Genomic DNA, 25,870 nt, shown 5'->3' on the forward strand with positions numbered 1-25,870 from the left:
ACCTGTTTTTACAGATTTACTACTTCAGTAAGAACTGGATGCTTGGGGCTGAAACATCGAGAGGCAGGTTGTTCTGGTCTTTTCAATGTTGACACTAGAAATACAGAATAACGTCAACTAAAATGTATTCCAGTTTTGCAAATCATGTAGGGTAAAAATACAAAACATTTGTGGTTGTTGGCTTTAAATTGTTTAATATACAATTGGCATTTAGCCTTCACTTGCTGCTGGTCAATTTCGGCTCTGGCAATGACATTAAGATGAGCGGTTTTCCAATATGACCCACTAATAAGGGTTCTCCGATCAGGATGTTTGGGGCCGATCCGGTCACGATCGGATCTATTTGAACCCATTTCTCAGCGACTGTCAACAAGCGATTCTGCTCATCTCTCGCTCTCCATTTAGACACAACTGATAAGTAGGTAATTTAAATAATGCAAACAGCCGCGTTACTAGGAGAACGGCAGGAAGAGGGAAATCAACAGCGTTGGTAAGCAGGGAATGTGTATTTTAATCATTTATCAGAATCAGATCATTTATAGTACCGTATATCTTTTATAATAGATTATCAGTGTGTGTTCAGCTGTGTCGCTCTCAGAGCAGATTAAAGAGCAGGCGAGAAAGCAGGAAAATTAGTTAAACGTTTCATATCAGAATCAATGCGTCATCTGATCGGCTTTTACAAAGACGAACAAATGTCTATCGATTCGTCGGAGCACCCTTAACACTGTAAACATCTGTGCTATGAACTCTTTCAGGTGGTCAGAGCAACCTGTGCCCAAAACAGAGGTGTGACATACATGTCAATGTTAATTCAGTCATTTTATCGTGTATACTTCGTATAAAACAGTTAATTACAGATAAACAGTCAGTAACCAGAATCCATACAGTCGCATGATGCTTCATCCTTCACCTCACTGAATACTACACACGTAGAGGTCCAACTTCCTAATAATCCCTCATCCGTGTCTTGTAGTCTCCAAGTCTGTTTTCAACCTCTGAGAAAGGTTTCACCTCTTTCTGTTACCATGTAATCCTGAGGCCCAGCTCCTCTTCGTCGCTCTATCTGTCGGCGTGCATGCAGGCTTGATGCCAGTCAGCTAAGCAGTCATCAGTCTATCCAGACCACGGCCCTGAGACTGCCAGTGTCAGTCATCATCATCCTCTTCTGAGGAAGAGCGCATCACCCCGCCACTGTCGTCGCGGTAACACCTGGCCATCAGGCGCAGCTCCTCCAGGGCCTCCTCGTAGTCGGCCATTTCGGGCCCCTGGGAGAGGAAGCTGGGGACCGCGCGACGGATGTCCGAAGTGGTGGCGCCGCGATGCAGCTCGGACAGCCACGAGCCGACCGCAGGCCCGGACTGGAGAGACGTCATGACGGGTGCAGAGGAGACCACGGGGACCGGAGCTGCAGAGATAACACCATCAAATACAAGCTGGAGAGAAGTTTTATTAAAATGACATAAAAAGAGTAAAAGGGGGAAATAGAAAGAAGCTTACCACCAGGAGGGAGACGCTGGCTCTGCAGGAAGCCCTGAGCACAGAGGGACTGGCTGAATATCTGAGGGAAAGGTGGCGTCAGCTTACTGGGTTCAGACACCAACTGCAGAGCCCTGAGAGAGTGAGAAGATAGAATAAAAATATATTGTTTACTCTAAAGATAAACAAGTGAAAGTATGTTAGTTCACAGCATGTGACAGTGTGGGGACTCACAGAGGAGCTGTAGGATAGAAAGATCTGATGTAGGAATCCAGGACGTCTTCACCGCTGTGGAGGCTGTGCAGAGGAGTGGGCGGTTTAGTCCCTCGAGCGTGAGAGCTGATGGAATAAAAAATGATTTCAGTAACACATTAAAGAAGATTTCACTTAGTGTGATGATTGGGAAGGTGTTTAATGCCGGCATGTTTCTACATTCGTTATCCTGTTGACTTAAAGGGATAGTTTGTGTGTTTTTGAAGTGGGGTTGTATGAGGTACTTATCCACAGTCAGTGAAAAATGTAAGAAATAAAACTATAATACAGTTTGTTTACATGTAAAGTAATTCCCCCCTAACTCATTTCTGGCCTTTTTCATTGAAAGTCGATGTATGCCTGTACATCACTGAAAATAATAATAAAGTTACGTTTGTTATGGTGTGCAGATATAAAAGATATTGTGTGAAAGCTCCACCTCAGCGCTTTAAACTGGTCTACACAGCTATTTAAGTTATGTAACTATAAATAACACATGCTCAGTTTTAGATTCATTTTCTTCTTCTTATTAAAACACGTGAAAGCGTGGTAACATTTTAAATGTATTCAGGAAGTTCTGACCTGATGAGTCTCTGACCCTCGAAGCCTCTGAGCATCGCCCACTGGCCGTAGCATCGACCGTCGCCGGGTTCGGAGCAAGCAGATAGAGGTTTCCATGGCAACGCATCTGTGCAGGCACTCAAGGCGTCGGGGAGAGAGCTGCCGTGCATCATGGGAAAGGGGACGGCGCCGTAAGCAGCCACCACCTAGGATTTATATCACACCGGTCATCATAAACTCAGAGCCTCGTCTCCAGACACTTGAACATAGAACAATACATATTAACACGGTTTAACCAGCGGCAGGAAGTCACCTTTCTCCCAGACACGGCGAGTGTGTCTGCCACCTGCCACATGGGGACGCTGTTGTTCTTCAGCCTGTAAGGCAAAGTGAGGGCATCGAGGGCCAAAGCCAGCACAGCGCTGGAGTGGTACCACATTGAGGGCTGAGAGGGGAAAGAAAAATTAGCCAATGACAAGATCAGATATATTCATGCATATATGCAGATATAAAAAGGGAGTCTGTGAGTCTTAACATGTCCTTAAAATCAGATCTAAACAGTTTTATAAGTCTAAATGTGGTTTAGTGTGGTGCTAGTTAAAAGAGACAGTTTTATTACAGTTTATCTCCATTTATCGTCTTCATGTTGATTTCAATTTAAGATATGTGTTTGATTTAAGTCAATTAAAATGTCAAAATAAGTGACTGAAAAGGTCAAATGGCGCATTCACACCAAGAGCAAAGCAAACTTTTCGCGTGGCACGATTACATACAAAGTCAATGCAGAGTCAAATGGACGAAAATTCCCGCTGGGCGACGTGAACATGCAAAATTCACATAATTTGCGTGACTGTGTGTCGTGAAAGCCTATCAGCGTTGAGACTCTCCTCCTGTCGTCACTGATGTCCGGACGAAAGTCTGTGTAGAAATGTATGTGTAGAAACCACAGACTGTCTACGGTAGAAACAACAACGTCGCTGCCGTATTTCTGCCTAGATGACTTTATGTTGAGTGTTGATGGAGCAGCTGGATAGCCTGGCACTGATCCATCCAAACTCCGTTCAGAAAACAAGCATTTTAAAAGTTGTTTGCTTGTCGTCTTGGTAACAGACCTGACAAAGCATGAATTCAAGCTTTTTACAAATCGGCATCATTATGTAGTTATTTTGGCATCATTTTGATCCGTTTATTGTAATTAAATTACAGCACAATCTGTTTATTTTGGGTTCATACCGCAGTAGCGGCGTGTGGCTTGCTAGAAACAGTCAGTGCAATGGCACTGTATGTGAATACAGCTTGCTACTGGGTGATGTTATAAACCCAGGCACGACGGCGTTTGATTTTCTGACATATCTGGGACATCCACAACATGCACAAAGCAGCAACAGTGGTTATTTCTTCCATGGTTGATGTTGGAAAGTTGTGGGGTATCTATGGAGACAAGCTCCTTCTCCTCTACGGCGCGTCTAGCGCAAATGAACACAAATGATACCAGCGGTCCAACTCATGCAAGTAAAGTCAGGCAAGAATTCGCTTCGCTCTTGGTGTGAATGCAACATCAGAAAATATCAAATTTGACCCAGTGTAATTACCATTAAACATCTCTTAAAAAGTCTAAAATAATAAGTGATAAAAAACAAAAATGGAATTAAAAGCTCACATCATAATTGAGGTGTGGGAATGCAGGGGGAGCGGACGGTCGTCTGCCTAGTCCACCACGCAGGGTCAACGGGCAGAAGAAAGAGCTGTGACTGGCCATGTGGACGGTCCCTATTGTGCAGTTCAACATGTGGTAGAGTTCCTTCATTGGAGTCTGGGTGAACAGGAAGAAAACAAGAAGTGCAGAAGCCCATTTACAAAACATCTGCTTTCACACAACCTCTAACATTTCAACAGTCAGAAAATAGAGAGCGATAAAAGAGAGATACTGGGTTCGTGACTCACTGAATCCGGGTGACTGACAGGTGCTATCCCCCAGGTTAGGATGCCTCTGCCACCATAAGAGTCCTGCAGCATCTCTGTGACCTTTGACCCCAGGCCCGCGAAGCCATCAGCCAGGTCACAAAAAACCTGGAAACCCTGAGAGGAAAACAGGATGCAGACAGACGAGGGATGAAAGTTTGAAACTGGATTCATTGATGATTGGGCGATGGAAAATTAAACCTGAAATATCCTTCCATCTTATTAATATAATACATTACAGTATTAAAAACGTACCTGAAGGTAATCACACTCCTCTACGAAGAAGTGCAGTTTGTCCTCCAGCTGCTCGAGCACCGACCCCTGCAGGAGAGCCTCTCCCTGGCCAAAAGCCTCCAGACGCTGAGACTCGCTGAACACCCAAATGTTAATAAATAAATAGAAGTTAATAGGGAGAAAATGTAAGTACGTTTCACTTATGGCCACACCCCAATTAGTGATTTTTTATCAGCTGTAAAAGGGTTTAGACATCACTATTTGGGGTGCAGGAGCAAGTGCAACAACCGTTAAAGATTCAGCCCACGTAGAGCAGTCTATGATTCAGTCTTAAAGCCTGACATCTACTGGAGAAGAGCGGGTACTGCACCGACTGGTTGTGGAGGAAAATGTAATTCAGCAGTCGCCTCATTTCGTTCAACAAAAAAGTAAGGATGTCTGACGTTACCCGTCATGGTTGTACTGGTGGATGACAGAGATGGTGCGAGGGTGCAGGTGGATCCGGAGGAAGTCGGACCACACCTTCACGCTGCCCTCTAGCCTGTAGGCCTTCTGGACTCGAGCCAGCTGGCTGTTCACAGTGTTCACACTCACTGCACCTGCTGGTGGTGAGAGGTGTCAGAGTCCAGTTTGACATTAAATCTTGTTTGTTGTACAAAATTTAAAAGAGGCTTTCTTAAGGTTTTTCTTACCAGAGCGCTGAGGCTGGGGACTGGAGTAAAAATCAGCTTCAGCGAGGATCTCCCCTCTCTGGAGACAAAGAGAAGCTGTCAGGATAAGGCACTAAACTGTTTATATGAAAGCAGTATGGATGTTATCAAACTAGTAAAGTCTGGCTATGGTGGATTTTCTGACATGGCGGCTAAAAGAGCAAATGTAGCTGTTCCTGTACCCAAGAAGCTTTTATAATGATGAAAACAGCGCATGGCCTATTTGGAAACCCACAGTTATACTACAGGTTGTGGTAGTGGTGATCTTCTGTTTTCTTATGATTGCTATTAAAATATATGATAAATACCACCATCAAAAGTATCAATGACCTAAAAGCAATTCATACTAGATCAAGATACATATTCAAATATATAGAACACCATTATTGTAAATGGCTTGGCATCACTCTCAAGACAATATCTTGATGGAAAATGTTATGTACTGTATCATTAAGCTGCTTGTCAGTTTCATTTCCACCAGAAATACTCACATCCAACTTGTCCAGATCGTCAAGAAAGGGGTTCTTATCAGGAGGACTTTCTTTGTGCATCATGAGGCTTCCATCCCTGTCAGACGGAGTAATAACACCTTTAATAAGAAAGGATCTGACACATCCATCACTGTAGGTTTCATTCATTACACCAAAAACAAATGCCTAACGGAAGGTTGTCAAGCAAACAACAACAGAGTGTGCGGTTTCACAGAAAATCACAAAAATGTTTAAAAAGGTGCAACAATCCACAAGTGACACACTGTAGGAATAAACAGAACAAAATCTGTTCGGCCCTAAAGTCTTATTTATTGTATATGTTTACCATGTGACGGCGGAGGTGTCCTTGCCGGCGTCATATAGATTTCCCTCCTGCCGTAGAGTCCGAAGACTTCCTGTTATAGACAGAGTGTGACAGGCAGGTGATTAAGGTTAACAAGCATCATACACATCCAAGTTACTGTATGAATCTGTATCCATTTAAGGAATCTAAATCTTTTATTAATGCATTAAAACTCAAAATAGGAAACATTTAAATCACCTGGAAAAATAAAGCTGCTCCAGCACAGAGGATGTTTTCAGCATTAATAAAAGCACGTGATGAACAGGAGGAAGTTACCTTTGAGATCCATGGCAATGAGGCGAGGCGTGTGAGTGACATGTCCGCCCAGAGTCTGTCCTTCACGAAACAAGACATCGCTCTGGATCTCACCCGGCGGCCCATCTGGATCGTATGATAAAGACGCATCCTGCAAACCAACACAAGCCCCGTTGTCATTTAACTGTTGCAGACTGAAGCTAAAATGATCTAAAACAGCTCCATCTGAGAAGAAATGAGGGTGAGATGTTGCCCTCAGGGAGGTGGTGGGACATGTATTAATCCAGGGGTTCTCAGGGGCCTCTTACAGGGGAGGAAATGTTCCAAAGACCCGCTCTTAATCGTAACATCAATTAAGCAAAATGCTTACTACCATTTGTACACTTAGATGCTGTTGGAACTATTTGTATTCTAAAACTTTTCAACCTCAATACTTCAGACCTGTTTCATAGTGATGAACAGAAACACATTTCACTTTGAATCATGTTAAGATAAGATGAGATCATCCTTTATTAATCCCACAGCAGGGAAACCTGCAATGTTATTGAATGTTAATACCACTTATATACCTTTAAACAGAGGGTGATTTTTGTTATTCAAACTGCATTTGGACTGAACTTGACAGCATTTATAGCCTACATTTCAAATATTTGATCTTAAAACTTTTATAAAAAACAGTAGCAAGACTGGCATAGTCATAATAAATCCAGATATTTAAATTTACTATAAGTGCTGAAGTGCTATAAACTTTAAAATAATGAACTTATTGCTGTGTGTCACAATCAGAGTATCTATTGGCCCAAAGATAACGTGGATGGGAGTAATGGACACAGTATTCTTTGTGTTATTGCTGCAAACGGTCCCCATCTGTAGATATTTCTTAATGATAATCTATAATTTATAGCAAATTACACAATAATTGTTGGACACGATAAACATCAGTGTTGGAGGAATTATTCAGATCCTAAATAAAAGTACTAATACTATACTGTGAACTGGTAAAAGTCCTGCATTCAAAACTTTACTTAAAAGTAGTAAAAGTATGCAGTTAAGCCAGTGTTTTACTATTATGTATGATGATTATGGATTCATATTATTGCTGCATTATACTGCTGTAGAAGTTTAAGGTTGTGCTCATTTGTATCTCCTTTATATACTGTTGGGTAGTTTAATCTGCAGCAATGCATCATAATCTATCAAATATTTTCCATCTGATCCAAGAGGCTTTTTAGATAGTTTATTATTTAGCTTAAGAAGTAGGAGGAACACATAAAGGAACACTTCATCCTTCAGTTTACCAGAAAAATGAATAATCAACATCAACACATCAAAGTTACTAAAGCCGGAGCATGTAGTGGAGTACAAGTATACATATTTTTTAGAATTTTTGTATATAATATTATATATATATATAAAATTATATTATATATATAATATATATATATACGTATATATATATATATATATTATATATATATATATATATATATATTATATATATATATATACATATATATATGTGTATATATATATATATATATATTAAAAATCATTATATATTATTATTATTATATTTTTTTGCATAAAATGGAAATACTCAAGTAAAGTACAAGTAGTCAAAATTGTACTGAATACTTCCACCACTGATGAAACAACAACAACAACAGGCTATCTTGTGCTGGATGATGCAGCAGCAGCAGCAGCAGCTGGATGCAGCAGCAGCAGCAGCAGCAGCTGGATGCAGCAGCAGCAGCAGCAGCAGCTGGATGCAGCAGCAGCTGGATGCAGCAGCAGCAGCAGCTGGATGCAGCAGCAGCAGCAGCAGGATGCAGCAGCAGCTGGATGCTGCAGCAGCTGGATGCAGCTGCTGGATCACAGATGTTCACTGAGGGTGTAACTCAACATCTCCATCAGGCTCATTCATATTTATCTATTTTAAGTTGTGTTAGCACCATAAAGCCTGGTGGCTGCGGTTCTGCTATCTGTATGTGCCAGATGAACTACATCACATGTCTTCTGTGTGTTAAAATGAGCACAAAACGCCCATTCACTCGCTGCTGACATCAGAAGTTGACAACACATGCAAAGCTAACAATAGCTAGCTTAGCTTAGCTTAGCTTAGCTTAGCTTAGCTTAGCTTAGCTTAGCTTAGCTTAGCTTAGCTTAGCTTAGCTTAGCTTAGCTTTAGCCTCTTACCTGTAAATTCCACCAGTGAGTCCCGACAAAGTTTGAATAATGTCCCAACTGGAGAGTGATGACTTCTCTACAAAAGCTACTCATCGTGACGGAGATCAATAATCAGGATAAAACATAAAATACACCAACAAGCTCAGACATGGTGGGTATGACGACACTGAACAGAGACAACCTAACGCGCTGTTTGTGATCCATGTAGACGGGCTTCTGTGATTGGCTGAGAGGAGTGTATGAAGAAATGTGATTGGATGTTACAAATGACGTAGGTGTAAATGTTTGGTTTCACCGTGCCGTAGCTTCACGTGTTGTCTCTGCAAACTAGTCCTCTCAAGTATTAAAGTTTATACAAATGTAATTAGAAAGGACATTTTTAAAATTAATATATATTAAAGTTTTATAAAATTTAAATTAAAAAGGACATTTTTTTAAATTAATATATATTAAAGTTTTATAAAAATTTTAATTAAAAAGGACATTTTTTAAATTAATATATATTAAAGTTTTATAAATTTTTAATTAAAAAGAACTTTTTTTAAATGAATATATATTAAAGTTTTATCAAATTTAAATTAAAAAGGACAGTTTTTATGTACATTTTTAAAATAAATATATATCAAAGTTTTATACAATTTTAAATTAAAAAGGACATTTTAAAAATATATATATATTAAAGTTTTATACAAATTTAAATTAAAAAGCACAGTTTTGAATTAAAATTTTTATAAAATGAACATATATTAAAGTTTTATAAAAATTTAAATTCAAAAGGACAGTTTTTATGTACATTTTTAAAATGAATATATATTCAAATTTTATAAAAATTAAAATTAAAAAGGACAGTTGTTATGTACATTTTTAAAATGAATATATATTAAAGTTTATCAAATTTAAATGAAAAAGGACAGTTTTTATGTACATTTTTAAAATAAATATATATGGAAAATTTAGGAAATTTAAATTAAAAAGGACAGTTTTTATGTACATTTTTAAAATAAATATATATTAAAGTTTTATACAATTTTAAATTAAAAAGGACATTTAAAAAAAATATATATATATTAAAGTTTTATACAAATTTAAATTAAAAAGCAGTTTTGAATTTAAATTTTTATAAAATGAATATATATTAAAGTTTTATAAAGTTTAAATTAAAAAGGACAGTTTTTATGTACATTTTTAAAATAAATATATATTAAAGTTTTATACAAATTAAAAAGGACATTTTTTAAAAATATTTATATTAAAGTTTTATACAAATTTAAATTAAAAAGCACAGTTTTTAATTCAAATTTTATAAAATTAACATATATTAAAGTTTTATAAAATTTAAATGAAAAAGGACAGTTTTTATGTACATTTTTAAAAGGAATATATATTAAAGTTTATCAAATTTAAATGAAAAAGGACAGTTTGTATGTGTTCATTTTTTAATGAACATATAGCTGTTTAAATAAATTATGCAAATTCATTTTATTTTCTTTCTTTTATCGTTAAAGAAGAAATGGTTGGTTTTATAATATATTTTAATCATATTTATTATTAATTAATATATTAACATATATATATATGTTCAAATAAAGTATGCAAATTAAGTATATATATTTTTCTTTCTTTTATTGTTAAAGAAGAAATTGTTGGATGTTTTTTTATTGATGACCAGTGATTTTATACACACATGTGAGCAACTGTTTTTTATTGAAGGGCCTTCAGTGACACTGAGACATTCAGACTGTGGTGGACATTCATGATAAAACAGCTGAGTATCTTTATTTAAAACAGGTGGTTTTGATACAGAATGTGATGGATAAACAGATGTTCCAGACTGCTTGATTACAGGCTGACAGGTTGATCATTACCAGTGATCATGGAGACAAAAGGCTGAAACCAGTCCTTCACCTCCTTCATCTTGTCCTCCAGGGTGACCCGCAGGTCTTCGGCGGTTTTCTCGATGCCCTCCTTCATCTGCTCCGCCTGAGACATCAGCAGATCATTCAGGGTGGTGATCTTCGCCTGGGCGTTGTCACGAACCTGAGCAAAATAAGGGTCCAACCGTGTCTTCATGTTCTCCATGTTGGCTGAGCTGCGGGTCTGAAGGTCCTCAAAGAAGTCAACGACATGTCTGAGAGAAAGACAGAGCAGTTTTAACTGGAGTGGAGAATAAAATTCAAAAACATCTGATTTATCACATTGTTTCAGCGTCCAGTATGTTGTAAAGTATTATTTGTTGTTTAAATGCAGTATTCAGATTATTTTCTTAAAGAGGACACATCATGCTCATTTTCAGGTTCATACTTGTATTTAAGGTTTCTGCTAGAACATGTTTACATGTTTTAATGTTAAACAAAAACCATTATTTTTCTCATACAGTCTGTCTGAATATACCTGTATTCACCCTCTGTCTGAAACGCTCCGTTTTAGCGTCTGTCTCTTTAAGACCCCCTCCTAAAAAAGCCCAGTGTAAAAATACTTTCCAGGAAAGGTCCTCATCATACTTAAGTAGCAGTATGGACGTATGTACAGTATTTACTGTACATTTATTTAGATTTTAAGACATTAAGATTTTGCTCAAAAACAGTCAAGTTTTAAGATATTATTTAGTCATTTTTAAGATATTTAGTCAGAATTAACCTCTAAAAACACACCATTAATCTGGGAACATACGGTAGATTAAAAAGGAACAATAAGACAATTAAAACATGACTTAGTATTTAAACTATAACCTGCATGGCCATTTTCAAAGGGGTCCCTTGACCTCTGATCTCCAGATATGTGAATGTAAATGGGTTCTATGGGTACCCACGAGTCTCCCCTTTACAGACACGCCCACTTTATGATAATCACATGCAGTTTGGGGCAAGTCATAGTCAAGTCAGCACACTGACACACTGACAGCTGTTGTTGTCTGTTGGGCTGCAGTTTGCCATGTTATGATTTGAGCATATTTTTTATGCTAAATGCAGTACCTGTGAGGGTTTCTGGACAATATTTGTCATTGTTTTGTGTTGTTAATTGATTTCCAATAATAAAAATATACTTACATTTTAATTAAGCAGCATATTTGTCCACTCCCATGTTGATAAGAGTATTAAATACTTGACAAATCTCCCTTTAAGGTACATTTAGAACTGATCAAAATGTTGCAATTAAATATTTTAATCGATTGACAGACCTAATTTAAACATAGATTAGTACGAAGTATTTGATGAAGACCCTACAAAATGAAACTGTTCTAAGATGAATTAAATAATCAAAAGTTCTTAAAAGTTTGGTTGGTAAAAGTTAGAGAAAGTGTGAGAGCCTCTTACTGGACAGAGTTCTCCATCAGCCTCCAGTGAACGCCTCCCTGCCTCCAGTGGATCTGACTCACCTCTTGATGTCCTGTGTGTCCTTGTTGAGGCGTTTCTTCATCTTGCGGTTGTAGGCGGTGACCCTGACTCTGACGTCGTCGGCGTTCTGCTCCATCATGGTCTGCAGCTCCTCGGCGTACTTCTCCATCTGCTCCCGGGCCTCGCTCATGTGATCTCCCAGCTTGTCGGTCAGCTTCTGCAGGTCTCGGCCCAGTTCATCTGCAGAGTCCTGGGTGAAGGGGGCCAGCTTGGTCTGCAGGTCGTCCTTGTACGTGGCCAGCTCAGCCAAGCTGTCCTGGATCAGGCCGCTGTTGTTGATGTAGTGGGGGGAAGGCGAGACAGATGAGTTTAGGGATTTTGTTGGTGGTTTTTGTGAAATATTTTGGATTCAAAGGGGGTCAAGACTGAGGTCAAATAAAGGCCTCATTCAAGATAACAGAACATAGAATAGAAAAATTGCTCAGCAGAGCTGGAGATCTATCTACAGGAGCTCTGTTTGACCTGAGCCCTTCCATGTCCAAGAAATCAATCAAAGGATTTAAACGTAAAAGTTGAGTGAAGACTCAATAGTGGCTGGGAATGAACCAATAAAAGTCCAAACAAGACGTACCGAAAAGTGGACTTGCACCTGCACAGCAGGCCTTAGTCAGCAGCTCTACATGTCTCACCTCACTGACACATGCTGATTAACCTCCTCACACTCAGCTGAGGACACACTGGCTGTTGTGTAACCAAGCAGAGGTCTAAAAAACAACATTGTGTGGATGCAACACACGAGAACACAAAGACCCTGATAAAGATCTAGTTTGTCCCAGTTACAGTGTTGACTCTGTCCTGCTAGAAGTATTTATAAGTAAACGAACAGAAAAATTGCTGGCAAAATGTACTAAAAGTATCAAAAGTTAAAAAAAAGCAAGACTACTTGTGTATGGAGAGAATGACAATACATTCTTGAAACTTGAGAAAAAAGAAGTGTAAATATATGTTGAAATGAATGTGAATTAATGTTGGAGGCTGCATTAGCGGAGCCGTTTGTTAGTCTTCTGCTTTACAAAAGCATAAAGATATTACACTCATACTCATATTTTTTACTCTTAGTGGGAACCAGTTCACCTCTAGTTGCAGGTTCAGCTGGTTTAAACACACAAGAGTGATTGCAGTGATCCTTTATTGGACTAAATCTAAAATATTTCCTTGAGCAGGTAGTGCAGATTAAAACACTAATAATGTTACAAATACGATCTGTAGACAATCTGTTATATATGTGAGTTTATAGCACATAAAGTATTTATCATGTACAAAGTATTCACGTAGTAGAAGGTCAATGGTGCAAATAAACTGATTTATTACTTAGATAACTTTCCCCCTAAATGAACTCACTCCAGCTCTCGGCTGATCTGGGATCTCTGGATGCCCGTCACCACTTCGTTGGCCTTCGAGTTCAGATCCATGACATAATCGTTGAACTTCTCCACCGTGACCTCCCACGGGTTCTTCCCCTCATCCTGAGGTACGCTTCTCGCATGGCAGCCTGCGTTGTTAGGACGGAGACAGACAAACTCAGATATCCACTTCTAAATCTTTCAAGTGTCATTTCATTCATTTGAGGATTTCTCTTCGTCTTTGAAGAATAAACCACTTTATAAAATGTGGGACCCGTATTTGGACTACATGGACACTGAGGAGCCCAGAGACTGACTTCAGAGCTTTAGAAACCACTAGAGAAACTGTAGAACCTGCATATATACTGCTCACATCTTCAAGACAACTTGTGATAGTTATTTAATATATTAGCTCCTTTTGCTTCCTTTGCATTCTTGCATTCTTATAAGTTGTAGTAGTAGTGGTAGTAGTAGTAGTAGCAATAGTGGTAGTAGTAGTAGTAGTTGTTGTTGTAATAGTAGTAGCAATAGTGGTAGTAGTAGTAGCAATAGTAGTAGTAGTAGCAATAGTGGTAGTAGTAGTAGCAATAGTGGTAGTAGTAGTAGCAATAGTAGTAGTAGTAGCAATAGTGGTAGTAGTAGTAGCAATAGTGGTAGTAGTAGTAGCAATAGTTGTAATAGTAGTAGTAGTAGTAGTAGTAGTAGTAGTTGTTGTTGTTGTAATAGTAATAGTAGTAGTGTGAAGCTTTCAAACTCTCACACTTACTGGGGGACCCTGGAGTAGACTGTGTTTTCAAAATAAAAGCCCCAAAAGGTAACAGAAGCTTACGGCAGGCTTCTGGATTTTCAAAAACATAAATCTCAATGTGTTTCTTCCTTTCTTCCCACATCTGTATTTACCTCTTCTCTTCTTTATTATCTTATACTCTTTCCTCCTTTTCTTTCCCTTGTTCTTTCTTTCTTTCTTTCTTTCTTTCTTTCCTCCTTTCCTTTTCTGTACCTTTAAAGCTTTTCTTGCACTAACTGTTCAGCGGTCGGCAACTTGCCATCAAGAAACGCTTTTTCGAGTTACTGGTTTTGTTTATTTTTTCTTTATATACATAAGTGTATAATTTTCTCCTTTTAAACGAGGCCTATGTACAGTATGTCTTCTTCCCTACCTCTGTTATGCAAAAAAAAGTCCAATAAAAATAAATACAATATACAATTAAAAAAAATATATATATTTTTATGTGTCCCTAGGAAAACATTTTTAACTCACCTGAGAGGACAGCCAGCGCAAGGAATACTGCAAAGACCCTCATGATGAAAACTGGAATATCATATATTAATAAAAAGGTTAAAATGATCTCAACACTGACATACAGAATTTGTACTTTACTTTCACCAGTTCAACATTAATTTCAAGATTATTTTTTTTTACTTCAGATGTAATGAATCATCACCATGACAGTTTTTTAACCAAATTCTTTCCACTTCTAGTTTAAATAAACACAAACCTTTAAACAAATGATTTTACAGAGCTAAAAAAAAGTCAAAAACCTTCATTCAACCACTACAAGACCAACCGGCTGTTAATAGAAACAGTGTGAGACTTACCTCAGTGATCCTGATATCTGAGACTGACTGAACTCAGTATTTATACAGTCTAGGTGCCTTTGATGCGATCCAATAAATGTCAGGAGGATTGCTGTCATGCGTCCGAAGTTCCTTCGTCGTTCTCACCTTTTATTGCTGTGTTTGTGTTATTTTGGCTCCACGTCGCACTCTGAAAGTACACACAGGCAAGCACAGGTCAGAAGTTAGGAACACCCAAAATATCTGATCAAAGGTTGCATGTGGTCAAGGCCTCTGGATTACCAGTTTAATTTCAGTATTAACAGTTCCTTAAATAAAATGCAGTATCACTGCACCATCAGATAATCAGAAAAAAATCTGAATCTCACTCTGTCCTTGTCTGTCACAAGCACAATGCTATTGACAACAGCAAAATGGCCAAGGGTCATTCTTGTGTCACATCATTGTCCAGTTGATCTGGTTCATAGTCTGCTTTAACAACCGCTGCGTGCATTTATACAACTTTTATAAGATGGGAAACCTTCCAGTAAACTACCTTCCATCCATACAGATTGGAGTAATCAATTAAATACTTTATTGCCTGGAAATGTGGAAATGTACTTTTGGCCTTACTGTTGACAAAAATATAAACAGACACAAGGCATTAAATACATTAACAACCATCAGAAGATGTGTGGGCACAGTAGGAGTGCTTTCAGTGGATTAAAGCTGCAGTCGGTAACTTTGAGCAAATATGAAAAAAAGCTGTTTTTATAAAACTGTCTCCTGTGTTCTGCGAGGTAAAATTACAGTTTTAAGTTAAAGTGGTGAAAATATTCTAAATATAGCGTACACTTAAAATGATATATATATATATATTTTTAAGTGTGCCTTTCTTTTAGGTGTCCAAAATAAGTTTTTCTGCTGCCCCCGTCCACAGAAGTAAATTGTTTTGCTCCTGCACTGGTACTCCTGTCTGCTTCTCCAAACTGGGGGCGTGCTGACCGTCATCTACTGTACACTGACTGTGGACTAGCTCATAACTTACCCAAACTATCCCTTTAAAGGAGTAAAGCTGTAGTTTTGTCTCACAGGTTACAGTATCATCAAAGACTGTAACCTGCATTATCAATTTGTGACAGTAACAAATTCATTATCACTGATCGTTGTCGGCAGGATTTGAACCTGCGCGGGGAGACCCCAATGGATTTCGAGTCCATCGCCTTAACCACTCGGCCACAACAACTTAACAATACCAATGGTTGGGTGTGATGTCTGATAGGCCAAAATATGTAACAGTGTAAATGGTCAGTGTCTTCAGAGGACTAGAGAAATGTCATTTTAAAGAGGACCTATTATGCTCATTTTCAGGTGCATACTTGTATTTTGGATTTCTATTAGAACATGTTTACATGATTTCATGTTAAAAAAAACGCAGAATTTATTTACTAATACTGGCTGTGATTCAGCACCTCTTTTCACCCTCCATCTGAAAAGCTCTGTTAAAGCTGTAGTTTTTTTTCACAGGTTTAGAGATTTCTAAGATTTTTGCCTCCACCTCTAAATACAGTGGAGGTGAATGGAATTGTGTTTGTGGTCCACAGACTGTGCTGTGAACAGAAACTTCTTTCTACCAGAGCTCTTAGCAGAGGCACATCCATGTAGTGTTACAGTGGTAGTAGTATCATCAAAGACTGTAACCTGCTTTATCAATTTGTGACAGTAACAAATTCATTATCACTGATCGTTGTCGGCAGGATTTGAACCTGCGCGGGGAGACCCCAATGGATTTCGAGTCCATCGCCTTAACCACTCGGCCACAACAACTTAACAATACCAATGGTTGGGTGTGATGTCTGATAGGCCAAAATATGTAACAGTGTAAATGGTCAGTGTCTTCAGAGGACTAGAGAAATGTCATTTTAAAGAGGACCTATTATGCTCATTTTCAGGTGCATACTTGTATTTTGGATTTCTATTAGAACATGTTTACATGATTTCATGTTAAAAAAAACGCAGAATTTATTTACTAATACTGGCTGTGATTCAGCACCTCTTTTCACCCTCCATCTGAAAAGCTCTGTTAAAGCTGTAGTTTTTTTTCACAGGTTTAGAGATTTCTAAGATTTTTGCCTCCACCTCTAAATACAGTGGAGGCGAATGGAATTGTGTTTGTGGTCCACAGACTGTGCTGTGAACAGAAACTTCTTTCTACCAAAGCTCTTAGCAGAGGCACATCCATGTAGTGTTACAGTGGTAGTAGTATCATCAAAGACTGTAACCTGCTTTATCAATTTGTGACAGTAACAAATTCATTATCACTGATCGTTGTCGGCAGGATTTGAACCTGCGCGGGGAGACCCCAATGGATTTCGAGTCCATCGCCCTAACCACTCGGCCACAACAACTTAACAATACAAACGGTTGGGTGTGATGTCTGATAGGCCAAAATATGTAACAGTGTAAATGGTCAGTGTCTTCAGAGGACTAGAGAAATGTCATTTTAAAGAGGACCTATTATGCTCATTTTCAGGTGCATACTTGTATTTTGGATTTCTATAAGAACATGTTTACATGTTCAAAAAAACGCAGAATTTATATACTAATACTGGCTGTGATTCAGCACCTCTTTTCACACTCCCTCTGAAAAGCTCTGTTAAAGCTGTAGTTTTGTCTCACAGGTTTAGAGATTTCTAACCTGAATTATGAATCTACTCTGGGACTGCCAGTGTGACAATGATCTTGCTGCAAGCAACTTCATTACCACTGATCGTTGTCGGCAGGATTTGAACCTGCGCGGGGAGACCCCAATGGATTTCGAGTCCATCGCCTTAACCACTCGGCCACGACAACTTAACAATACAGACCGTTGGGTGTGATCTTGTCTTTACTAAAAAGAAGGTTTTATAGGCCAGCTGGCCCACTCTTCTGATTGGTCAACTGAGCCAAACTCTTCGGACTCCGCTCCAGCTCCGCTCTAACCAGCTTTGTTTGAAGGCATGTCAAACTAAACACTGGGCAGGTATTATACAAATATGTTACTTGGTGACATCACCACGTTATGGAAGAAAGGGCAGGACTTAAAGCAAGGCGTTTCAGGCATTTCAGGGGCAGAGTTTCTGTGGGGGAGAGTATCTCCGTTTGGCGTGGACTTTGGGCTTTGTAACTTTTACATGCACAAAAAACTATACAACACACCAAAGGAAAGGGAAAAAGCACAAAAGCAGAATAGGTCCTCTTTAATAATAGCACAGTTGTAATGTCAATAATCTGACTCAATAATGTCAGTTACACAGAAAGATCTGTTTAAAGTTTGCAAACATGAGCTAACGTTAGCTGAAGCAGCAAAACCCCTGATTTGAGCAAGTGTGTGCTTTTATGAATAAAACTTTTCATTTGTAAAAGAGAAATTGTTTTTCTTTTCTTAAAAAGTTACACAATCTTGCTTTATTATACCTTCGTAAGATTGCTTATAAAGGTTGGACAGTGGTGGTTGCATTTCTGGTTTTACAGCTCATTTTTGAATTGATGAATACAAAGAAAGTAACACGAAATACATTCAACCTTTTTTTTAATTTATTGTTGTTTTACAGATGAAAGCTTATAGTTGTAAACAGTAACATACTAGAGGAAATACTGACATCTTTCATCCACATACAAATATAGAAAATGAGGTATTGCACTTTTTTATCTGTCCCATAAACTCAACTCTGATTCAACAGAGAGAAAACTGAGTATAGATATTAGTCCGTTTACTGGGTCATCTTAGTGAAGGACTCCCACAGAGCAGTCAGCTGCCTCTTCAGGTTCTGGGCGTCGGCGTCCAGCTTGGTCCTCAGCTCCTCTCCTCTTTGAGCCAGGTTCTGCTGGATCTCCTGGGTTCTCTGGGTCAGCTGGGTCTCAAAGCTCTGGGTCAGGGGGATCATGCTCCTCTGGAACTCCTCCAGGCTCTGCTCCATCTTCTCCTTGATCTCCTCGGTGTAGGGGACCATCTGAGCCTGCAGCTGGTTCATGTTCTGTTCCAGCTGAGCCTTCATCTCCTGGCTCTTCTGCAGCAGGACGGTCTTCAGGGCCTCGGGGTCCATGGTCTCGGCGTAGGGTGCCGCGTCTGTCTTCATCTCCTCCACCTGCCTCTGGAGGTCAGCTATCAGCTCGTCGGCGTAGGGCTTCAGGCTGGTTCCCACGGAGGTCAGATCCTTCTCCAGACGGGTCTTCAGCTGCTCGGCCTCCTGGGAAAACTTTGTCATGAGGTCCTCGGTCAGAGGAGCAACCTGTGTCCGGAAAGTGTCGGTGAGCTTGTTGACGGCGTCAGTGCTCTCAGAGATGAGGGTGCTGTAGAGACACAAACAGAAATAAGTCATGAGAAACATTCATCACCCTCTCCAAGCTGAAACTTACAACAACAACAAAAATAAAGAGCTCTTTCCTTCAAGTCTTTAGTAAATGCATATTTATCCCTTTGAGACTACTTACTTCACTTCCTTTCCCAGCTTGGACTGTCTGATCTGCTTCAGGGACTCCTCGGCGTTCGTGGTTGCCCTGGCGACATAGTCCCAGAAAGCATCTTTCACCATCTCAACCTCGGGCTTGGGCTGGTTTTGCCACACGATGTTGGCATTGCAACCTGCTGAAAGATCAAACACATGTTGAACATTGAATACTTCTTGTTCCAACGTAAATGAAAGACATGTTGATGTTCACCCCAAAACTTTCTTACCTGTGAAAACAGCGAGGACGAGCACCGCGAGGACCTTCATGACTGATGCTGCAGCTGAGAAGAAAGATGCAAAATTAGCTCTTTGTGGTTATTTTTTCATATCATATAAAAGTGACACGGTGCTGCTGGTGTCTCACCTGTGTGGATGAGCTTGCTGTTGCGGTCAGGGAGCTGTTGAACACAGTGGGTGGGTTCTGCACAGCTCATGGCTCAGTATATATAGGCAGCTGAGTTGTATAGTGGAAACACAGGAGTAAAGTCCAACGCTGAGTGCCGTGCTGTCTGCTTCCACATCACAACAGAGGTAACATGTACAAGACCACATCACCACTGTCTGATGAAACCTCATGTACATGTCATTATACATCTTTCAGAGCAAGAAATATTTGTTTTTTATTTAGTAATTATGATAATACAATAATATTAATTGATGTATGATTGCTGTCTGTCTTCATGTCATACTTTCTGGGTCTATCATTAGAAAAAAACTAATAAATGAAACTATATAGTTTCAATTTGACAGCATTTATTCGTTTTTTATATATCTATATAGTATATATATATCTATATATTTAGATATATATATAGTATATATATATAACTATATACAGTATACATATATACATATACTGTATATATATAAATTCAGTATATGTATATATGTATACTATAACTATATATACATACAGTGTATATATAGTTTTATATATATATATATATATATATATATATATAACTATATACGTATACAGATAAACTTATAGGTCTTAGGTTTTATGTCCTAGTTCTGAGAGAAAGCTTTATTTCCTATAAAATTACAAATACATTTAAATTAACAATCAATATATATTTTTTTAAACATTTATTATACTTATAGTAGGCTACTTATATTTATTATACAAAATTATAATTGACAATAATATTAAAATAACTTTAAAAAAGAGTCTACACAGCCATGCTAGCAGCTCTGTGAGGCTGTACTTGAGGTAAATGCCACTGTTAGCGTGCTAATTCTTTTCTTCATAATGACAATGCCAACATGCTGGTGTTTAGCAGGTATAATGTTTACCATGTTCATCAGTTTTAGTTTAGCATGTTAGCATGCTTAGATTTGCGAATCGGGACTAAACACAGTAAAGTTCAGCTGAAGCTGACGGGAATGTCATTAGTTTTGCAGGTATTTAGTCATAAAACAAAATACTGGACGAATTAAATGTTGATGGCGCTAGAAGAAAAGTCAGAGGATCACCACATTTCATGACAATCCATCCGATAGTTGATGTTTTCTTTGAGACATTTTACTTAAAGGTGCTTTATACGATATCCAGAGCGTTAATATAGCAGCAAACAACTATTTGCTATGTAGAGATATAGAGGAGTAATGTCTACCTGAGCAGAGAATGAAGTCTCTCTCCCTCTGTGTGTGTAGTAACACAAGTTTCTCCGTGCTTTGATGACGTAGCCGGGCCGGCCGTGTGTGTTTTTAGTGCATAGGAGCGCGCCCCACTGGCTAGCTCACGGTCGCCGATCTCCACTACTCTCATACAGCGTTTACAGCTGATAATGTCGTCCTGACCAACAGCGCGTTACAGAAGCATAGCATCATCCTCTGGTGACCATGAATGTCTGTAGAAAATTCCAAGGCAATCCATTCTGTTGAGATATTTCTATTTTTTAGCCACGCTGCTTGCATGGCTAAAAAGTAAAAAAAGAATATATAGCATAGTATATAATATATAATATAACATTATAATCCCATTATTTAATATCATGTGTAATTGTAATTAGTGGAAAGACACTCAGGAGACATGATTTAAGTCACTCTTATGTAACATGTGTAAACACGGTGACACTCAGGAGTAAAGAATGTCAGCAGATAAGATAAATAAGATAAGGAGGCTGTTATTATATCACTCTGTTGCAGTACAAGTCCTGCATTGTTTCTCTTGATTACTCCATTATAACTTAAGAGGCACAGAGTAAACACACATATCGATCCACATAAATGCTTTCATCTTAAAGACAACTGTTGTGAGAGGTTTTATAGATCAGTGAAAGGTGAGCAGGACTTTGATCCAGCTGTGCCATCAGCTCTGCAGATAATCTTTACTGAAGAACGTCATGTTTCCTTATACAACAATCCCCTCCCAACAAACTGATAACACGGAGGAGCTAAAGTCTCCCTCTCAGGTGAAACTACTGATAAACATCTAGCTGTTTTCATGTGACGCACACAGCAACCTTGAAGCAAATTATAAGAAAGGCGTTGGATGAAGCTCAATGTGTACAACTCTGGAGTAAAAAGGGTCAAATCAGTACTGTTTTCCTCGCATGAGTGAAGAAGGAATACCTTTTTACTGACAGCCTTGTTGCCAAAAGGACATAACAGAAGATTTATTTAGACTGATTTTTACCCCTGGCCCTCAAAGTGTCTGTGCACACCACTGCTCAATCACTCCCGGTCTTTCTACCCGCCGCAGCTTTAATTCTTGCATATCATACCTTTAATGTTTCCCCATCTGTAAACTCTGAGGTCCGTTTGAGTGTCCTTTTAGATCTAAAAAAAGTATAGCTTCTCTATTTCTGTATTCTTTATAAGACAATAGTAAAGCACAATCAAACAAAGACTGTCTTTAAATCATTAATATACAGTTAAAAAAAAAAGTGGACCCAAAAACACTACTGTGGAACTTCAAACGCAATAGTTCAATGTCCCGCTTACATCAACAACAATAAATCTACCAGGGACAATTGAAAGACAATAAATCTGCTGTGAAAACATTTTGAAAGACCCTGCAGGGTAAAGTCAGACTACACTCCCTTCAGCGGCAGAAAAAATGCAGGTAATAATCTGTCACAGGTTAAAGTGGCAGTATATATTTTTGGCATCATTGGGCAAAAAATCCATAATAATCTTTCAGTATATTGTAATTCAAGTGTAATTTATGGCTCTGTTTTCAGGGTTTAAAAAATCTAGCCCGTGACGGGAGACTTTGGCCAATCACAGGTCATTTCAGAGAGAGAGAGCGTTCCTATTGGTTGTGCTCTGGCTAGTAGGCGGTGCTTGGTATTTCCTCAACTGATCTCAACATGGCTACCGGGTCACAAACTTTCTCATTTTACAGCTAAACAGTGCACTACAAGATGTTTCTGAAAACATTTGAGGAGAGAAATAGTCATTACAGTAACAGAATATTGATTCATATTTGATCAGCGCTGCCTAGTTTGACCGTTTGATCGGACCTCTCGAGTGATTGACAGCTGCTCAGAGACGGCAAGGCTCCAGCTCGGCTCTGATTGGTTATTTTCCTCCGGTCTGTGAAATCTTGCAGATGCCGTTAGGAGCACCGGAGGACACAGAGGCACATGATTTTCTCTCACTGTCAGGATATAGTGACCGTTTTATAAAAATAACTTTAATCATATTCGCTCCACCCTGCCTACTGCTGCTTTAAGTGAAATTTTCTGCACATTTATTTGCTATATTCAAATTTGAGTTATTTGCTACTATACTTTAAAGGATTTGAATACCCCTTTCGTCCACTGTCTGCTGTGTAACTGCCGTACGTGACACTGTTTTAGTGATATAAACCATTACTCATCCCATTCTGATGCCAGTATCACAGGGCGATTAAGGCGATGACACTTAAATTATGACGTAGAGTGGCAGCAGTGACAAGAATCTGTCCAGCGGGGCAACCAGAGAAGGACTTTACCCTTCAATACGACTATAAAAGCTCTAAACAGGCGTCTGAAACAACACAAGTTACCAGACTCAGAGCAAAGAAGCTGCCTCTGTTAGGTAACATATTTTATTATTATTATTATTAAAACACTTCATGACTTAAATAAGTTTCAGATTTTTACATGTTTTTCAATTGTTAATCTAATTTCTTTATCCAACAGAATCAATCATGAAGGTACTTGTGGTTCTCGCGCTTGTCTCTGGTGAGTGAATTTTCTCTTTGAAATAAATATATATATAGTTGAATAAATGTTTTGGTTCTATACTAAATCTGCTAAATCTTTTATCCACAGTTTGCAATGCCAACATCCTGTGGCAGGATCCGCCCAGGAACAATCTGGATTTGGTGAGAGATGCTTTCTGGGACTACGTTTCTCAAGTAACACTCACCGCCGAGGACTCCCTGAATCAGATCAGACAGTCTGAGATGGGACAGGAAGTGAAGTAAGAGTGATAAAGAAGCTTCACGACATTATAAATATACTATATGTTTCCAGTTAATAACTGTTTTCTCTCCTGTGTCTATCAGCACCATGATCTCTCAGAGCTCTGACACAGTGAACCTGTACGCCACTGCTCTGCAGGCTCAGATGGCTCCTCTGACCCAGGACTTCACAACTCAGTTTTCCGAGCAGGCCGAGCAGCTGAAGGCCCGTTTGGAGAAGGATCTGACCGCCATGAGCACTAGCATGCAGCCCTTCGCCGCGGAGATGGTGGCGCAGCTCCAGAGGCAGGTGGAGGAGCTGAAGAAGGAAACGACCCCCTACGCCGAGGCCATGGATCCCGAGGCCCTGAAGGCCGTCATGCTGCAGAAGAGCCAGGAGATGAAGGCGCAGCTGGAGAAGAGCGTGGCCGAGATGCAGGCCCAGATGATCCCCTTCACCGAGGAGATGAAGAAGAAGATGGAGCAGAGCCTGGAGGAGTTTCAGAAGACCGTGGTCCCCCTGACCCAGAGCTTTGAGACCCAGATGACCGAGAAAACCCGGGAGATCCAGCAGAACCTGGCTCAAAGAGGAGAGGAGCTGAAGGCCAAGCTGGACGCCACCACTCAGGATCTGCAGGCTCGGCTGACCGTTCTGTGGGAGTCCTTCACTCAGAAGAACCAGTAAACGGACTTCTCCGTCAGCCTCACGGCCTGACACCAAATATTGATGTCAGCTTCATCTAATCTATATTTCAATAAATATAAATCTAACCAATAAGTTCAGTCTTTTGGTGTCTTCATAAGCATGCAAGACTCTTTTCACAGAAGAGTGATTCATTACCGAGACTACTTTTATACAATTGTTGTACAATTAAAAGGCAAATTCATAAAGCTGCACTAAACACAGACATGTCATGACTCATCGTCCATGTAATCACTTTGGGCAGAAGATGACTCCAACTACCTTTAGTTTACAAGACCTTTCTCCAACAACTTTTTTTGCTTACTAAATATCAAACAAGCTTTCCTGTTTTTTTTATCCAAATACTAAAAGATGGTCATATATCTAATACTCATGCTCTATAGTTTGATTCATATTATTTCAAAATAATTAGTTATTCAAAGGGCCATAAAAGCACTGATTAACTGTTTTTCATGCCAACATTTAGTAGAAATTGTGAAACAAATTACAAGTCTTCAAGGGGTATGGAGTCATAGGAGTGCCAAAAAAAAAAAAAAAAAAATATCTGTAAAAGAATAAGTAAATATAAAGACAAATATTAAAATATAAAATAATGATAAAATAACTAATTATAAGCATTTTCATTTATTTTCAAATTTATTGCCGTATATATTTCTTAAATATGTGTATTTTTTTTGCATATAAATTACTCAATTTAAGTCTCAAGTATATGTGTGCAGGAATTTACTTCTCAGCCTGTGCAGGAAGGTTTGCCCAAAACCAGCTGATTGACAGCTTGGCCCTTCAAGGAATAGTAATAGGGGAAAGAATAAGGAAATGAAAAGGGATACAAATAAATTACATTATATAAAAATAAATAATACAAAAAAATACAGAAGGCATAGAGTAATTTAAATGCAAAAAAATATATAGTTTTAAAAATATATACAGAAATAAATATGAAAATGAATGAAAATGCTTACAATTATTATTTTATTTGTTATTTCCTTATTCTTTTACAGATTTATTATTTTTTTTATGGCACACCTGACTCCATAAAAGGCAACAGATAAAGTGATTTGTGACCACTGACAAAACTGCAACTGTACCTGAATCTCATTTATTATAGTTGGTAGGGGTGACACATAATATTTAGTCAGAATTGTACTCATTTGACACAGTTTTAGGGTTTATAATCTCCATGTTCTGAGGTATCTGGAATCAACTGACTTGAGCACTCCTTAAGAAATTCATATGAAATCACACTCCAGCAGAGACGAGACGGACTGAAGGAAACGACCAAAGACGTGCAGTTTTCTTTTGTAAGAAATGGTATTTATCAGTTTCCAAGAGGTATATACAGGCCATATGTATACTGTTCCATATGTATGTAACATAAAAAAGGCAATAAAACAAGTGATGGATTGTTAACGTGACATGCAGTACAGTACACTCCCCCCTGATAGCTGGTAAACATGTCTGTAACCAATAAATCCTCTTTAAACAAGCACAACGATTTCATTCACCGCACGC

The 25,870-nt window shown here is 38.7% G+C and overlaps 4 protein-coding genes and 4 non-coding genes across 10 annotated transcripts; 1 reads left to right on the forward strand and 7 right to left on the reverse strand.

Moving 5' to 3' along the window:
• Window positions 1-177: 177 nt before the first annotated feature.
• Window positions 178-8,686, reverse strand: msto1 (misato mitochondrial distribution and morphology regulator 1). Of its 2 annotated transcripts, none has more exons than XM_074612355.1 (14): window positions 8,484-8,686; window positions 6,309-6,438; window positions 6,015-6,084; window positions 5,690-5,765; window positions 5,181-5,238; window positions 4,937-5,087; window positions 4,510-4,624; window positions 4,237-4,371; window positions 3,953-4,105; window positions 2,606-2,737; window positions 2,314-2,498; window positions 1,714-1,818; window positions 1,501-1,613; window positions 178-1,408 (listed from the first exon to the last, which is right to left on the reverse strand). In XM_074612355.1, the coding sequence occupies exons 1-14, from the start codon at window positions 8,565-8,567 to the stop codon at window positions 1,149-1,151; spliced, it is 1,767 nt and encodes a 588-aa protein (XP_074468456.1). In that variant the 5' UTR covers window positions 8,568-8,686; the 3' UTR covers window positions 178-1,148. The 2 variants fall into 2 exon arrangements, with proteins under 2 accessions (XP_074468456.1, XP_074468454.1); XM_074612353.1 differs by having other exon boundaries at window positions 4,937-5,090.
• A 1,473-nt stretch (window positions 8,687-10,159) lies between these two features.
• LOC141753791 (uncharacterized) lies at window positions 10,160-15,180 on the reverse strand. The gene is made up of 6 exons (XM_074612357.1): window positions 15,159-15,180; window positions 14,812-14,980; window positions 14,474-14,524; window positions 13,211-13,361; window positions 11,851-12,138; window positions 10,160-10,602 (listed from the first exon to the last, which is right to left on the reverse strand). Exons 3-6 carry the CDS (start codon window positions 14,514-14,516, stop codon window positions 10,314-10,316), a joined length of 771 nt encoding a protein of 256 aa, XP_074468458.1. The 5' UTR covers window positions 14,517-14,524; window positions 14,812-14,980; window positions 15,159-15,180; the 3' UTR covers window positions 10,160-10,313.
• Window positions 15,181-15,933: 753 nt separating this feature from the next.
• Window positions 15,934-16,015, reverse strand: trnas-cga (transfer RNA serine (anticodon CGA)). The gene has a single exon. It is a non-coding gene; the product is annotated as a tRNA-Ser (tRNA).
• A 499-nt stretch (window positions 16,016-16,514) lies between these two features.
• Window positions 16,515-16,596, reverse strand: trnas-cga (transfer RNA serine (anticodon CGA)). Its single transcript has one exon. It is a non-coding gene; the product is annotated as a tRNA-Ser (tRNA).
• Window positions 16,597-17,095: 499 nt separating this feature from the next.
• On the reverse strand, window positions 17,096-17,177 carry trnas-cga (transfer RNA serine (anticodon CGA)). Its single transcript has one exon. It is a non-coding gene; the product is annotated as a tRNA-Ser (tRNA).
• Window positions 17,178-17,540: 363 nt separating this feature from the next.
• On the reverse strand, window positions 17,541-17,622 carry trnas-cga (transfer RNA serine (anticodon CGA)). The gene has a single exon. It is a non-coding gene; the product is annotated as a tRNA-Ser (tRNA).
• Window positions 17,623-18,327: 705 nt separating this feature from the next.
• On the reverse strand, window positions 18,328-19,707 carry LOC141754273 (uncharacterized). Of its 2 annotated transcripts, none has more exons than XM_074613219.1 (4): window positions 19,624-19,707; window positions 19,487-19,540; window positions 19,243-19,396; window positions 18,328-19,101 (listed from the first exon to the last, which is right to left on the reverse strand). In XM_074613219.1, the coding sequence occupies exons 1-4, from the start codon at window positions 19,691-19,693 to the stop codon at window positions 18,522-18,524; spliced, it is 858 nt and encodes a 285-aa protein (XP_074469320.1). In that variant the 5' UTR covers window positions 19,694-19,707; the 3' UTR covers window positions 18,328-18,521. The 2 variants fall into 2 exon arrangements, with proteins under 2 accessions (XP_074469320.1, XP_074469321.1); XM_074613220.1 differs by having other exon boundaries at window positions 19,243-19,393; window positions 19,624-19,681.
• A 3,539-nt stretch (window positions 19,708-23,246) lies between these two features.
• LOC141753792 (uncharacterized) lies at window positions 23,247-24,430 on the forward strand. Its single transcript, XM_074612358.1, has 4 exons — window positions 23,247-23,288; window positions 23,393-23,434; window positions 23,525-23,675; window positions 23,761-24,430. The coding sequence occupies exons 2-4, from the start codon at window positions 23,401-23,403 to the stop codon at window positions 24,338-24,340; spliced, it is 765 nt and encodes a 254-aa protein (XP_074468459.1). The 5' UTR covers window positions 23,247-23,288; window positions 23,393-23,400; the 3' UTR covers window positions 24,341-24,430.
• Window positions 24,431-25,870: the final 1,440 nt, after the last annotated feature.

The sequence above is a fragment of the Sebastes fasciatus genome, chromosome 17, assembly GCF_043250625.1.
Source record: "Sebastes fasciatus isolate fSebFas1 chromosome 17, fSebFas1.pri, whole genome shotgun sequence".
Classification (NCBI taxonomy): domain Eukaryota; kingdom Metazoa; phylum Chordata; class Actinopteri; order Perciformes; family Sebastidae; genus Sebastes; species Sebastes fasciatus.